Source organism: Clupea harengus, chromosome 17 (assembly GCF_900700415.2).
Source record: "Clupea harengus chromosome 17, Ch_v2.0.2, whole genome shotgun sequence".
Classification (NCBI taxonomy): domain Eukaryota; kingdom Metazoa; phylum Chordata; class Actinopteri; order Clupeiformes; family Clupeidae; genus Clupea; species Clupea harengus.
Window position 1 is genome coordinate 20,321,936 of NC_045168.1, and position 17,500 is coordinate 20,339,435.

A 17,500-nucleotide genomic window follows, 5' to 3' on the forward strand; every position below is an offset into this window, starting at 1 on the left:
CCACATACAGCACTGCAATGTCACGAAGGATAGCGAGTACCATTTCAGCCCCACACCGTTTCTATTTGCTTCTCTGTTATTGCTGTAAGTAGCTTTTGGCGATTCCAACGCTGGCGGGGTGTGTGTGTGTGTTTGCGATGTGTTTAACTGGCGTTATTGGCTGTGTGTGCGGAGTGTGTGCTCATCCTCCCACAGACTAACTCTCCTGTGTGGACTCCCTCTGTGGCTGCCGACTGGGCTGCTGTTTACACAGACGAAGAGGCTAGTAGAAGTAAACATTCTAGCAACCCTTCAGTTCAGTGCTTTCTCTCTCATTCGCTCTCTCGTGGATGCGTTAAGTGCCTCGTTAATGTGAGTGTGGGACAGAACATGCAGAAATAGCTTTCTATGACACTCAATAGTTGATAGATCACAAATCCCTTAACCAGTGTCATTGGTGTTAATGGGTTATATTGTTGGTAAAAACAGGAAGTGTGTTTGATGCATATTGGTTTGTTTTTATGTTTTTGATTACACATGAATGAAGCAACACATGCCATGTTGTTCTATTGAAGTTTAGCAGCACATTTCAAGCTAAATCCTATTTGGGATTTTAATTGGTAATTTTTTCACTCTTTCAAAGCAATTATTATCACCTTCGTAAATAACAGAAAACATAGCGCTGTGCAAGAACAGTAGGAGTTTGTGTATTCCAGGCATTTGTTCCCCTTTTTTAAATAAAAAAGTCTGAGAATGGTGTTAATTCGCCCAATGTGCTCACTGGTTTCATCGGCAGGCTCATTGATCAGAATATCAAATGATTGCATTATCACGATCATAATCTCTAATCAAAACCTGCTCCAGGTGTTTGCCTTCTCTGCAAATGAGTTTTGAGTCACTGCATGGCGAGACTGACCCCAGAGGCAAGGTCAGCACTGGCCTCATAGCAGAGGATTGATTTCAGCTTGTGCTCCATGGCCACGTGCACATGGTCGATAGCTACGGTTGTTACAAAACCTTCATCATCATAGCTATTATTTTAAGAGGATTATAACGTATTTGACTTCATCTAGGTGTTCAACCCTACTACTGCATTATGTACCAAATTCATTTGAAAATGAGTTGTTTTGTTAGCCCATTGAATTAATATTTGAAGGAGTTTTCTGAACTCCTTTTTGTGGCCTGCTGTCTATGTGGAGCTAGAAAAACAGCTAGAAAAAAAAGGTTTGTGATTATTATGATGAGGAATGACCGTAAGTCTTCATACCGATCTCTTCAGGTCTTATCATTCTCATCGGCACGACCACTGAATTTTAACTTTAACGGCACTGCCTCTTCCCACACAAAAGAGAGTAAAACATCTGAGCCACCCTGCTGCCTCTGCCCGTAAACAAAGCACGTCCTTGAGGCCGCTCGCGTTTCATCTTTCACAACAGGAGCCATCCCATCTCCCTCAGAACTAATATGACACGGGACACGACACTCACACCGCTCGCACTCTTGTCTGTGCTTCTCCGAAAGCCGCCGCCTGCAGGATTGTGCCGTGCACCTCCATCAAAGTCGCTGTTAAAAAAAGCTCCCTCACTCTCTCCGTGTCTAGACTTGAGTGCAGGCGACGATAACAACAAGGCTGTCTCCCAAACTGTCAAAAATGCTGTTACAGTCGAGCTAATATTTCAATTCATGGATTGTTTTTCCTCTTTTTTACCAAGTGAAATATTGGGGCTTTTTTGCTTTTATTTAAACAGGAGAGATAGGAGATGCGTGGGAGAGAGAGATTGGGATTTGAGTCGGTCCCTCTTAGACCTGTGCATGTTGGAAATGCTACCGCAAGCGTTTTGTTTTTGTCTGTGTACTTTGTACTTTGCGGGGTAACACAGTATGAAATCAGACACTTCACTCACCCACTTCGGACATCTCCGGCACGGTAGCCAGGAACGTGTCTCTTTCGAACTTGGGCTCGTTGTCGTTGATGTCGTGAATCTTGATGGTGAAGTTGGACCAGTCTTCCAGGGCCTGGCCGGTCCGCCGGTTCACAGCCTGGGCGCGCAGAATGTAGTAGGCCTTCTCCTCACGGTCCAGGCGCTTCTTGGCGTGGATGTCGCCCGATGTCTCGTTGATCTCGAACACCACGCCGGCTCCATCGCCAATAAGCACATATTTTATACTGCCATCTCCTCTGTCTCTATCTGAGTGCAACTGGAAGGGAAGGAGAGAGAAGGAGAGAGAAAATAGACAGGAGAAAGACATGTAGAGAAGATGATGAATGGCAATTTTCATTTAAAATGTACACTTTCTTTTTTATTTGTCATCGTCACAATGTCTTACAGTAGTGGCAACGATTCTTTGGATTAGGAAAAGTGGCTTTGAGCTGTTTGGACATTTGTGATATGTGTTCCCTCCCCCCCCCCCCCCACGACTACTCTTTCATAGTGAATGGTTAACTTTCTTTTAAGACCTTCCACAGACATCTTCCCAGTTTACACCTGTTCCTTAGCAACCCAAGTGCATACTTTAAGTCCTCAGTCCTCTTCAGCTGATTGCAGAGCTTGTTGTCTTGATTGCAACTGCCACCTGAAGAGGCCTGTCAACAAGCAAGAGGTATGCAGGCTACGGGCCTCACATAACCCCATTACAAATACCGCCCCTCCCACAACACCAATTAATTTCCGTAGAAAAATAAGATGAAATATTGAAAAATAAATAAACAAAATAAATGAAAGAACCTTATGCAGTTATGTAAGACTGCAAAAAGCCTGTATAAAGCTTTAGCTTTGAGTGGTGGTTGTCGTAGAAGTGGTGGTTGTCAAGCTTGCTAGAGACACGAAGGCATACGTTTGAAAGAAGAGTCTTTTAATGGCTCTTGCAGTTGTGCTGGTACTGGTAGGGAATGATCTAGTGGCGGTGGCTTTACTCCTGCTGTCGCATGTGATGAACACTTTCAAAGACAGCAGTAGATTCCAGAGCATGGCAGATTTCTAAGTCTTAGCCTTAGTGTGGGCTTTGCCACGTTGTAATGCTTCGGTCTTGTTCTATCCTACAATAGTCTGTGTGTCTTTGCTACCACACAGTAGTATATCATAAAGTCTTACAGCAGATACTGTGTTTGTGTATGTGTGTGTGAGAGAGAGAGAGAGGTGGGCATTATGATACCCATAATTTGAGAGTATATAGAGTCTTGAAGTCAACCCAAAGATATCAAATAAGTTTACCGGTCTCAGTGAATTCTGGTGTGTTTATTTATTTATTTGGTAACACTTTACTTAAGGGACACATGTTAGCCATTAAAACATATATAATTGGTGTCTGTATTAGTGCCCAATAAGGTCTGCATCAAGCACCATTAATAATGTATTAGGCCAGTGTGGGAAGGTCATGAATAGGTCATTTATTCTGGGTACATCCAACCAACTGGTAGGATCAAAATAGAAAGATAATAGTCTTTTAATATGCTGTCTGAATATGTCAATTGTAGTGGCAGAATAGTTGTTGAATAGGTATTCCTACCTGCAAACTTTACTGTACAAACAAACAAACGTTACCAACAAGTCATCTTGTAGTCTTACAAGACTGTCTTACAGATCAGGTCTCACAGAGCCTGATGGAGCCTTAAGGCTTTGGAAAAGGTGTCTGTCTTGTGAAAACATAAGATGGTTACTTTGGATGGGGTGGGGTAGGGTATTTTGGACACATGTCGAATGTTCTGAGAAACTGTCTTGTAATTTATTTTTCTAAATAAAAATGTCAAACTCTCAGAAGGTGTTCATCCTTTTTACATTGTCATTAGAAAACTATGAGCCTTCACTTTAGAACAAGGAACCTGTTTTAAAGGAATGATGATATATTTAAAGTTTATGAAGGATAAATGTATATGATTTTAGTCTGATTATATGGAAGGTAATCCTTCACTTTAGTACAGGGAACTGATGTTAGATCAGTAACGGTATACTATGTAGTAGGTGTACTATGTAGGTGCACCCATTGCTCTTGAGCAGGTTTCCACTTCAGAAGAGGGACCATACCTCCTAGACACCACTAGCAGCATCAGTAAGCTTAGGATTGAGAGCATCTAGTTGGTTATTAAAGATTTACCAAGAATAAGTGACATATTCAGAGAGAATAAGAAAAAGGCGAATGCATGCATAATAAATTATCAATGATGCTCAATGCAGACTTTATTGTGCACTTCTACAGACACATATTAGTTATGTGGTAATGGTTCAAATATGTTCTCTAAACTAAAGTGCTTTAAATATGAGTTTGTTGGTTAGTTTGACTGTCCTCCATATATCCTCTTATCTTTAGTGTATAAATGCTTACATCATTCACTGCATAATGAGTGTTGATTGATGACATACTTAAGACAGAAGATTAGATCATTCTGCAATACCTTTATTTGAGCTCGAGCCAAGCACAGGGTCAACATCCCATTTTGGAACTAACCATTGTCTCCTCTTTATCTGAGCAATGCACCTCTAAAAGATCCTCCGGTACAATTACTCACTGTAAAAGCACAGGCCATTATTCTAAAGAGTATTAATTGACTACTCCATGTGTCCTATTGAAAAAACCCTCCTCTTTGCTCAGAACTGTTCCCTTTTATTCCATCACAGATACTGTGTAGGGACCTTACATAACACACACACACACACACACACACACACACACACACACACACACACACACACACACACACACACACACACACACACACACACACCTACACACACCTACACACACACACACACACACACACACACACACACACACACACACACACACACACACACACACCTACACACACCTACACACACACACACACACACACACACACACACCTACACACACACACACACACAGCACCCATAGACATGAACTATATGAGTTCCATTTTTCTGTAGTTATGTCTCTCTTTGGTCAATGGACAACAATCTGGATTCAAGAATGATTATAGTATTGTGTCTGTGGAACTGTCATGCAAGGCACTCGCCTTTGGCATCTGGCATCATTTGTGGTAACACCCTGTCTATCATGTTCTACTGATTAGCAGATTCATCTTGAAATGAAGACTGTAGCTTATACTGAATTACCCCTATGTCATTTATGGCCAACACAGCATTATGGCAAATTGTTACTAGGTTTTTATGTTTTGAATATATGCCATCCGTTATACGCAGCAAAGCTTTCATTAACATGGCATATGACTGCATCGTAAGGTAACACCGCCAAACACCGCCAAACACCAACCAATCTGCTTTGACATCCAGATGGAATGAATTCTAATACACAAACAACCTGGCGTACATACACAGAGGCAATTAACCCCTACCAACTGATGGGGCCGTGATGTTGACCCTCATGACTCCACAGATGTTTAATGTAAAATAAATGCACACAAATGTAGTAATCATAGTAATTACGATCTAGCTGCAAACACTCTGAAGTGCAACTCTAATATATGCAAATATTACCATGAAATTCATTATGGCCATGTTAATGACATTTTTCTCTCACTCTCTCTGGGGTTTATTCGCTGTCACATCTTAAAGGCCCACCGTGTGAGTGACAACGAGCAAGGGACACCACGTACAACATCTCCTCATGGATATAAATAACATCACAGGCAAAGAGAATATCTAATTATCTCTCTCTCTCTCTCTCTTTCACACACTCATACACACAGAGAGAGCATTGTATACATACATTTCCAAATGCATAGCTGGCCAGTTGAGTTATGGGTAATATTGCCAGTACTGAGGTCCCCCTTCATTGGCTATGACATTGTGTCTGTGTTACCAGCATATGGAGAAAGAATACTGGCCCTTGTTACTACTGTTAAATATATGCCTGCCAAAATGTCTGTGGGATTGAAATGCAGTAACTCATTAGCATAAGTGCATTTTTTTATGTGCAATATTTGGCTCGTATTCTCTTCACAACATTGTAATCAGTAAATCATAACATCTGAATATTAGAAGATTTGAACGCATGTCCAAAAGATATTTGTAATTGTGCAGTAGATAAAACAACCAACACTACAATGCATCAGTTCAATGTTACAGAACCGTGAAGCCCACTGGAACAGAACACAATGTATATAGCACAAATAGTAGCATGTGATCCAAAACAAACCATGTTCACAATAACCAAGACACACACCCCATGTGTTATGTCTGTGACAGGACTGGTGTCAGCTGCTGGATTTCATAATCCTGTCTGACGATGGTCGTGGAGACGCAACTGAATGTAAGACAGTGAACTGCCCTCCACACCACCTCAAACATGGGTAGAATCCCCTAATGGCGGCGTAATTGGAAATCCCACATCCTTTACAGCTGTGAAATCCTCTGGTACACCCTGCACAACGCCCGTTCCGTTCCCCCATTGCCTTTCAAAAGTGGCCATTAATCCCTTAAAAGAATCAAGAGATGTCAGACTCAAAAGTGCTAAGCTGAAGGGAACTCTGTTATACCCCCCCCCCACACATACACACACACACACACTCCATTGTAAAGTCTGCCGGCTAATTGCTGTTTGACAGTCAACAGACCACATAGGCTTAAGGGATTTACATGGGCTGTTTATTGTCTTAAATGGGGAAGTAAAACACTTACACACACAAATACATACACACATACATTTGTGTGCGTGCACACACACGCACACACACACACACACACACACACACACACACACACCCTCACAAAACAGACAAATTAAAAAAGCGTTTTCTCTCTGCTCAAGTATAATGGAGGCCAAGCCGTCAGGTTCAAAATGCTAACAGGCAGTGACTCCCATTGTACCCTCAGTATGATTGCCTCAAATCATGCTGTTTATAAAGTACTGCTCTCCTGGGGCCTTTAGCACAATATGGGATCACTGCAAACTGCTGTCAGCTTTCACACAACGCTAGGCAAAAGCACACCAATTTCAGTAAAGCGGGACCCAGTAAAAATATGTGCGTTTCAGCAGGGCAATACAGCTGTTTAATCGGATAGCTTCTGGAAACTTCTAGGCTTCTGTGACCCTATTTCAGTGTGGAGAAAAAAAAAACCTCCATTGAAATGGTGGATTTTATTTTGTGCTGAGTGCACCTCACAGAGGCCTTTCCCTTTCGCTGTGTAAAATGCCGCTTTGAGTGATGGGCAGTAAGTGTGTCTCAGCTTTCTTGCGCAGACCTCAAGGAGCACTCTAAGCTTTGAGAGTGGCTAAAGATGCATCATACAATCTACACCATCAGCAGTCCTCCTAAACTCACTGCCCCCTCCACCCGTTAGAATTTGAGCTCAAGGTGGACAATAAACAAGATGGTCACCGTGACTTCTATAGGTTTGGCTGTGTTTGACCGCTTCTTAAAAATGAAGGTTTGTCACTTTTTGACTTCTTTCTTTTTTTCTTTTCACACAAAGTGCTAGAGCTGATAAAAGGGTTTCTTAGAAGAGTGAATTTAGATTCCCATCAGACAAATGTTCCATGATTTCAAGCAACAGTCACGTGTAAACCCTAGAAGTGCCCAGACGACCGTTATAATTCCGACAGCATCCCGCAGCATATTGTGGCGGTCTAGCGTGAAAGGAGGCGTTGGGAGGCAGAGATCACAATTCTCAAAGCAATTCCTGTACACCAGACAGACCCCAGGAATTCTGTTTATTTTCATCAGCACATGAACTCAATCACATACACAGAACGGGAGAAATGGAAATAGTCTTACTTAACGCTGACCCTTACAGTGACGGTGGACAGATAAGGCTAAACTAACACAATTAACTATAACAGACTAAAATCGGCATAACACAGACGAAACGCTTGTCACACACACCAAACACAAAAGGGAGGCATGAACCACATCATTTCAGAACAGAACAGAACAGAACAGAACAAATCTACAAACAAACAATCTCTCGCTCACATGGCATGCTGGGAGACACCCACAGTCCCTTGCTCCGCATCATGATGGAAGCTTTATGCTTTATTAATGATGGCTCTAAATCACAATTCATAATTGATTGTGTGTTTGAAATTTAAACAGTGGTAAAAAGCAGGCCATATAGTAAATCCTTATCAATAGGAGAGTCCAGTTTGGGCTTTCATCAAAATTTCTCCATTGAGCTGAATGGTGGCATTTTCCCCCTTTCCCCCATGTATAATAACCAACATGAGCACATATATATAATGTTTTATGGATTGAAACCCTATAAATGTATAACTAAAGCTGTCTCTGATAATATGTAGTTATAAGTCTTGCCCAGACCCTTATAATGGGATGTGTTACTAGTGCGCTAATTTACATGTTTGCTTGTAGAAGTTAATAGCATCGGTTTATGACTAGGCTAACCACACTTCCCTCTCATCTCCCCAGATCAATGGGACCTTTCAATCATCCTCACATCCGAGAGACCTCTAATTACATTAACCATCTGTGCTCAAATGCTCCCCCACATGCCCCTCTGTTCCAGATCAAGGTCGTTTGGGGAGAATTTGAAAGGAAAGTGTGCAAGCAGAATGGTTGTTCTGATGAATGTGGAACCATAATGGAAAAAGGAAAGAAACGTCTTTAAAAGAAATGATTTGGTCCCAGCACTTCCTGTGGAATTGGACTAGTTAAAGGCAGAACACGCTGAGCTCATGTCCTTGGGTACTTGCTGGATGTGCACGGGCAGCAAAACAGCCCAAGTGCTCCCAGAGTGAGACGGCCTAGTGCTCAGTCCCTGCCCCCCCTCCTCCTGCCTGCCTTCAGCACTCCAACCTCTCCACCACAACAGCCATTACAAATCTGGACGGCCCTCCCCACTCTCTGTAGAAGATGGGGACTATTTCTTGGCTCTTACCAAAAAAGACATGCAGGGAATGTTTCGTTTTTTTTTTTTTGCCCATTGCATTTTCAGGAGAAGTTGCTGTTGTTGCCATGAAATCCTAATTGATTGTGAGTCCATTTATGTCTTTCTACCCACCCGTCTTTTTGTAATGCACTTTCGCTGGATGGCCATGCACCAGATGTTTTCTCTCTGAAATGTGGCCAATCACCACATTTTGTGGCTCTGAGAAAAGCTCTCGGAACAGCATTGTGTGCCCTAATTATTGAGCAGAACCCCCTGCGGACACTGGAAAGGCAGTAAAAGACCTTTTTAGACGGACGTGTCTTACAGCGGTATTCTGGTCATTACCCACGACTCATGAAAAGGGGGGGAAAAAAACATACACTCACATATACACACACACAACATAACAGTATTCTGCGGGACAAAATAACAATAAAAACAAACAGAAAAATTAAAACCACCACCCTGCTGATTTCCTAGATTCCTGGCCGCAGTTGGCTGCCCGGCAACACATCCGGCATCCAGAAACGCTGTGGCATATTCCAGGCCAGGCGCTGAATACTGATGGAGGGAGAGTCGCACTAGCCCTTCCAAGTCCCCAGCTCCAGATCCAACCCTCAGTGGCATTCACGAAACTTGAACAGAGAGACCTTTTGTTCGAAAATAGGAATAATCGCGGAACAATTGCTCGTTAACTCGTCAGTACGAAAAACGTGAAAGAGTGGAGAAAGAGTGGTGCAGCTGCGAGATAAAGAATGCGGTAACGGCGTCGAACATGCCTGTTTTTGTAAGGGAGTTTATTTTTGGGGGGTGTTAGAGTGGCCTTGATTGTAATGAGCAGAGAGTGGCTATGGAGGAATGCGCAGCAAGGTTCTGCAGCTCTTTGCCTTTCATTTGCCTTTTTAAAAATCATGTAGCACAAAATTAGCCTTTGACGCTCCGAGCGGCTCGAGGAGTTAAATCCATTGCACACACACAGACATACACAAACACACACACACATAGGGAGAGGCAGTGAGGCAGCTGAATCATTGGCAATTCCTGTCAGGTCTGTTGTGAGCATTGCTCAGTGCTGTGCGGAAGAGATAGGGAAGTAGAGATCAAGTCCAGAATGGATACAGAATAATTATTGTGTGTTTCTCCCATTCCTTTAGCTCCCTCACTTTTCTCCCCCCCCCTGCACCTTACACACACACACACACACACACACACACACACACACACACACTTTTACTGGGGCGCAGTCTTTGACTCTTTGCACACATATAACCTTTTTTTTTTTTTTTTTAAGTGTGTCACCATTTTGTTCTTCATCCATCTTACTGACTATGATGTGTCCTTCGCTCATGTTGTGTCACTGAAAATGGTGTGTGCTGTTTGTGGTCCGGTGCCCCTGAGCTGACTGAAAATCATTTTTTTGACTTCACCTGTTTGACTGAAAGGATGGTTTCAGCCCAGTAATAACCTGAACACACTCCTCCACGTAGACATGCCCAAAAGGTTGGGAGGGCCACGATCTCCAACTCACCACAGGAAATTGCCTTACACACACACACACTTACAAGCGACCGTTTGCGGTTCGCAGAAGCTTTCAGGGCTTTGAGTGGGTTTGGACAGCTGTAATAACAGTCTACGGATAAAGCTTATGGGTAAGGGAAAACAAACAACAAACACTGATCCTCATTTATTGTTTGGAAGGCTTCATATTCAGCGTAGGCTGCTCCGGCATCTCATGCTACTCTTTCTGAACACGCACCTTTAAGTACGGTGCCAATGGATATCTGCAGGTGTGGAAATGAGCTGGAACACACACTTTAGGATACTGGGGAACTATTATTTCAAGGAGAACAGAGTGAAAGACAGCTTTCATATGTGGTGCTTTTCTTCTATACTGTCTCAACGTGTATTAAAACTACTTATAGGGTCATCGGTAGGCCTTCCTGCAAATGTAAAACAGTGAAGGCAGATCATTCGCCCTGTTCGAGTTAAAGGTGCAGTTGTGTTGTATTCATAATCAGTTGTTGATATATTGCAAATGCAATACTTGCAATATATCAATATATGCAAATGTAACCGAAAAGAAAAGAGTAAATTGCGACCATTACACCTGTTGTCCATCTGTCGCCTGACTAACACCATGGCTGTTCCTTCACAGGCTAGATGTAGCCTAGCTAGCCTTTGAACTACATGATCAAAGTAGCTACAATTATTTAAGACATTGACACTTGACATTGAATCAGATGGATTGTTTTAGTCAATTATGTGACATCAGATTACTTCATACATACATACTGTAAAGGCTTCTGGACTACTGATGGTTGTGTGGCTAAAATGAGAAAAACAAACCGTGTTCAATGTGACTTGCAAACTTTTTTGAGTCTAATTTACACCATCATGTCCACAAAAACATGAAAGAAATGTTTTAATACTGTGAGTGCATCACTGGATAAAATCCATCAGATGAGCAGCCAAACCAGATTAATCATGCCAATTGTTCACCTGACATTTTTGATCTGTAAAATCATTGGAAGTGTCGCTGGCTTTGCTCTATTCAACAAGGCGCTGAAAACATGAAACATTCAGTGCACGGGTGTGACATTTTCCCCAAGCCATTCCCCTTTCATTTCACTTATGTGCAGAGTCACATTCTCCACACACGCACACACACACACACACACACATGCACACACACACACACAGTGTGCTACACATCTGAGGAGGTGGCTTGAGTGTTTGTTCAGTGTCGTGGGCAAGTTACACTGGAGTGGATGGCTAAAGAGTTTGTTTACTGGACCTCCACTCGAGCCGGTGGGAGGTTAATGGAATTTTGTTCACATGGCCGCCGCTGACGGCACCGACCGCGAAGGGACTGCCCTCTCCGCTGGCTCTGCCCTCTCCGCTGGCTCTGCACACAAAAAGAGCGACAGATTGCCTCCTGAACACCCCGCACTTCTGATCCGACCCACTCAGCACTTCAGGTGATCACGCACCAGGGGAAACGAGGGGCCCGATCTGGTCTCGGCTGCGCAGTTGGAGGGGAAGAGAGCAATGAGAGCTCTGGTGTTAGTTAGCGTCTCGAAGCAGATGCCATCCCCAAGACCTGAGGGGAAATTACGCCTCGCAGGTGCTAAGCTAACACTCAGTTCAGAACCTGGCGAGAAAGAGAGCAGCCCTGAGGAGCGTCTGCTCACTTTGCAGTGCAGTAGAGCTTCTAGTATTGCTCTCAACAACACTTGTAGCATGCCTGGTGTCTGGCGTGCATCCACATGTTGAAAATAATGTATAATAAGTAATGGATATAGCATGTAAGGATGATTGCCTAATCTTGTAGGACTTATTTTTTCATATGTGATATTTATTTTGCCAAGTGAATCCAGTCGTCTCTCATGATGCACCAAGTTCATTTTCTGCTGCTGTTAATTTATGCTCATGCTCTCCCACACAAAATGCATTTCATCATATACATAATTGAAAAACGTTCCTTCGAGAGGTTGCCCACAGTAGGAGGGAAGGAGGGAGAGGGAGAAAGACAGAAAGAGAGATTCAAAATTAATTTGTTGAAGTGTCAATATGCCAAGCGTAACGGTCTAGCGCATTTACTGTCGGTGGTTTGTTTGGGTCATTTTCTCTGCCATTTGTCGGATCTGTGGCGGCGGCGGCGGCGGCGGCGGCTGCGAGGCGGAGGCTTCAATCAGCAGGCAGCGCCGCCAGGTCATGGGGAGGTGGGGCGTGATAGGATGGGAATAAATACGGTCTCCAGCCGTGCTGAGCAGAGGCTGGGGAATTATCTTTATGAGGAAGACCATCAATGTCTTTGATGGCGTCTCACTGGGCCTCTAAATGCAATAGGGCTCTCCCTCACCACCACCACTTCCCCCCAACCCCAGGAGCCACGCATGGCTGTGAATTCCTCCCTTTGCTGTATTTATTGTGGCCCCACGTCTTTCTGGCATTTTAATTGAGGACGTGATTGGACGGTGGGGGAGCCAGGAGCCAAACGCGTGTGATTGCTGTCACACCAGCAAAGTCCAGAGAGCCATCAAAGTGGCCCTGGGAAGCGAGCCAGGTCGGTCGGGGCAGCGGGACGAGGCATTGGTTCAATCCACCAGGCTCCGTCGCTTCATGACACAGCACCCCACCCCCACCCCCACCCCCACGCCCCCACCCCCCACGAAAAAAGAATCACATTCTGCCTCTCTGCTCACAGAGATTTATTGTTTAATTCCTTTCTTTTCTTCTTGATGTTTGCTTTGCGCTTCTAACAAGTGAGAGAGATGCTATCTCAAAGTACTCATCCACATGCACCCTTCCCCCCTACCACCCCCCCTTTCTCTCTCTCTCTCTCTCTCTCTCTCTCTCTCTCTCTCTCTCTCTCTTCCCCTCTCTCACTTTTCATTTTTCTCGTTACTCTTCCACTCCAGCGCAAGCACCCGGGCACATGACACTTGTTTACTTGCGAGGATGAAGCGGGCGATGAAAGTGAGCTTCCGTGTCGAAAATTGGCTGTCAACAGTCGCCCCGCTTTTTTCCCTCTCTTCCCCTCTCGGGGGAGGGATCAATGCGGTGCTCCAAATTACCGCCATCGCCGGGTTAGCGTTAGCCAGCCCCGCTGCTGCGCACACACACACACACACACACACACACACACACACATGTGTATGCAGCAGAGGATGCCTGACAAGAAGAGCGGCAGCAACAGCAACGGCAGCTCTGATCTGGCGGCTCGGCTGCTCAGAGGAACACTTCCTCTGGTGCGATGCTTATCTGTCCGCCGCTGGCAGACAGGAAGGCTGGCACACCTTTCAGAGTGCAGGGAGAGGAGGAGAGAGCTGGAGGAAGTAGGAGGGAGGCAGAAAGAGAGAGAACGACTCAGTGAAAGAGACAGCGAGAAAGAGAGAGAGAGAGAGAGTGCGAGAGGGAGAGGGAGAGAGAAAGAGAGAGAAAGAGGGAGAGAGAGTGCACTCTGGCTCTGAGATTTGTTTCTTTTTGCATCAACTTGTGCTCCTTCAACTAAGATCTCGTTTGCATAATCTAGGGCTCTCGGAGGCAGCCCAGTGCTTACAGCTCACACTTTCCAGCCTGCTCTCCGGAGGGTCGAGATTCTCTCTGGAGCCAGCCTACATCCGATACATTCAATAATTCCAATTTGCTTTTACAGGATGACGTGATGCTTGTGGTCGGCCGCAGTGGCAGTTGACTCATGCTGAGGGGTACACTTAGTTAGGTGCTCTATTAGGTGCAACAGTGATGTTTCTCCACCCAACCAACTGCCATTGAACACCTATTAGACCATGAGTCGCATTCGATATAACCACTCACCACACTGACACACACACTGCCACGCGCACACACACACACACACACACACACACACACACACACTGCCACGCGCACACACACACACGCACACACACACACACACACATACACACACACACACACACATACACACACACGCGCACACACACACACACACACACACACACACACACATACACACACACACACTCACACACACACACACAGACACACACAAATGCACATACAATCCTTACCTTGCCCACATATTGGTCCAGATTTCCTGTGTACTCCTCCATGACAACAAAGGTATTCCACATCCACCCTCGTTTGGTGCGGCGCAGAACTTTGCCGTCAGTCTGCCGCATCAGCGTGGCGACAGGGACATCTGTCTGTGGCGTGGAAGTGTCATTGACATGATCGACGTCTGTGACATTCCACTGGCTCTCTCCCGTGGGCAGAGGCACAGCAGAATCCAAAATGAGGAGCACCACGAGAGGGAGGAGGTGACTGAGGATCATGGTATCCGATCAGCGAGGGGTGACTTTGACGATGAGTAGGCAGTTAGGAAGGAGAGAAGAGTGCTGAGGGGACTATTCTGGAATCCAGTGCCACAAAATTGGGCATTTTAACCACCCAAGGCAATCTTTGGAGATGTCCAGCCCAGTCCCTGTGAGGAAAAGCAACACACAACATAACATTAGCGAAAAACACCCAGCAGTGAGAATTGTAGATTAATCCCTGGTAATCCACGGCACAGAAATCCACAGGGAATTCATACACTAAGCAAGGCAATCATTCCAAGGTTATTGGTATGGGGGGGGGGAGTTTGGAAGCTGTCCTGTTATGGTAAAGAATCAAAAATGCATATTGAAAGAAAATCTCACTTGATATCTCTATTGATAATCTCTATTGATCCTCGATATGTACTGAGAAAGAGAGCAACTAGAGAAGAAATATTAAAGAAACCTTCAAAACAATCCCTTTTTCTCATAGTCATAGATAGATTCTCTCTCTTACAGTATCACTTCATCTGTCTCTCCCAGTGGCAAAAAAAGTTTGTATTCTATGTGTGCGCGCGTACGTGGGCAACCACAGTGCCCTTTGTTCTGACCCACCCATCCCTCCACCCCGGGCCCCTGCCACTGACTGTGCTCACTGTGAGGTTCTAATTACTGACTACAGCGGCCAACTGCAGCGGCGGTAGCAGCTAGCGGCGAGTGCAGCTGGCGAAGAGAGCAGAGTTTTAGCCACATCTTGCCGCGGCCCACGCTCCTCCAGCAACACGCTCCTGATAGGTAATTTGGAGGATGCATGCATAATTTATTGGCTTTTTGGAAGTTAATCCTAATAAATCTTCATTGCCAGTCGTCGCGTAGCAGAGCGGGGCGTGAGGGTGTTTTTTGTTTTTTTTTCTCGGCGCAGAGGAGGCTGGAAAAGGCCGTGGTGCCGGGTGCCACTCTTGACACGCATTCATTACGCCTCTCACGGGGGTTAGCGCAGGAGAACCAGAAGCATTTGTTCGAACAAAAAAGAAAAAAATAATGAAAGAAAGGATGGGAAAAAAAACTATTAAAAAAGAATCATAGGAGAGGAACAATGTCATCTGATGCATTTGACTGAACAAAGACACTTGAGTTTTTTTTTTGTCCTCCGCACAAATTAGTATTATGGTTTCATTGATGTGACAGAAACACCAGATGCAAATTAACATTATTCAATGAATACAAATCTAATGATTCAGATAATGAGATGTGAAGGGGAGAGAAAAAAAAACCCACAAGGATTATGCGGGGCAGCACGCTTTAAAAGAATGCAGTGCATTTGTGGAGCCAGACATGGCAGTCATGTTAGAAGAAAAAATAAACTCTCACTCTGTTGCTCCAGTAAGAATGGTTCCCAGTGGATAAATGCATGCAAAAATCCTGGGATGCACAGGCCAGTGTGAATAAGTGAAAGAAGTTTATACATCTTTCTGTCCCTCAACATCTTAAAAATCTTTTTTTAAGGCCAGTTACTGAAGAACGCCACCGCAAGAAGCCTCCAACACAGTGGCATTTTAAAGGCCGAGCTCTGACAAGAGATTGGGCGTCTAAGTAGCGTGAAATTTAGAGGGACGGCCAGTCGCTTGGCTGCGCGATTGTTCAGCTGAGGCCACCCCATCTGCGTCGTCTGTTGTGTACATCATAATGAGCGGGACTAATGGTCCACATGTCTTCCGCGCGCATCGGCCCTGTCGCCAAGCCCTGGCCCTGGCTTTATTGTGTGCGCCCGTTTAACTTTGACAAAATGTCCACGTTCGCCATCAGATAAAAAAAATAAACTTGTTACAGATGACCTTGAACAGGCAGGCTGCCTGACCTCGGTTGCGCCTCTGTGGCCGACGTGGAAGAACGCTCGTCTCGAAGGTTCGTCTCTGTCAGGGGGTTCGCTCTGATCTTTGGCAGCACTGTCAGATCGTCAGTAAACCGGCTGACTCGTTATTCTTGACGTGCGCTCCATTTCAAAGCATCTCAATTCTATTCTGCGCCATTACCGTAATTGAGCCTAGATCAAAAGATCTTTTCCTGCACCACCCTAGTAGCTGATGTTCTCAAACGCAGCAGTCGGCCCTCATTGGGCAGTCCTGTCACTTTTTACCATGAGTGTGTGGTTTTATTTTGTTTATGACACATTTCACAGTTACAAGTTTCTCGCAGTGCCATCATTAATGTGAAACTCGACTGCGGATCTACCAGCTCTCAAACGTTCAGAGTGGTGCTTGCATGAGTACTACACACACACACACACACACACACACACACACACACACACACACACACACACACACACACACACACACGCACGCACGCAAACACGCACACACACACAAATGGACACGCTGGAGGATAAGTGGGATATGGAAGCGGCCTCCTCCTTGTCCAGATAGGAGATATATTTTCTCCCTGCAGAGATTGGGAAACTTGCAGGGTGCCAATAAGCCTTAAGCTGATAAAGTATTTTTTCCCCCCTTATCGCCTCACCATGAGCCTGTAGCCTGCTATGGGTGTGACAGCAGCATTCCGGAAAAGACCGCGGGAATGTGTGCGGCAATTAATCTGGTCTGATTCTTGTGATTGCATTTCCTAATTATCATTCAAGGCTGTCCTTGAGATTTTAATAGCATTCTGGATATTAATCTTTGATGCAGCATGCCTATTGAGTGCTGGACCAGCGAGGCTTCTTTAAAAAATCTGCCAAACACTCCATAAAAAAAAGAGAAATGACGCTGAAAAGAAGCAAAAGAAAATCCTCACCAGATGTTCACAACTTTTACTTAATTATCTCAACTTGATTGGCGCATTAAATACCCTAAGTGCATTAAAAAGTTGTTTATGGAGAGGAGAGCTTGTTGTGTGTGTGTG

The 17,500-nt window shown here is 44.7% G+C and overlaps 1 protein-coding gene across 4 annotated transcripts in view; it reads right to left on the reverse strand.

Moving 5' to 3' along the window:
- Positions 1-17,500, reverse strand: part of LOC105897226 (cadherin-10-like) — a 43,042-nt gene that overhangs the window by 20,167 nt on the left and 5,375 nt on the right. For all 4 annotated transcript variants that reach the window (XM_031583926.2, XM_031583925.1, XM_031583927.1 and 1 more), the window contains exons 2-3: positions 14,354-14,766; positions 1,884-2,178 (exon numbers count right to left, since the gene is read on the reverse strand). In XM_031583926.2, coding sequence (XP_031439786.1) covers positions 1,884-2,178; positions 14,354-14,617 — 559 coding nt within the window. In that variant the 5' untranslated portion in view covers positions 14,618-14,766. The remainder of the gene's footprint in view (positions 1-1,883; positions 2,179-14,353; positions 14,767-17,500) is intronic.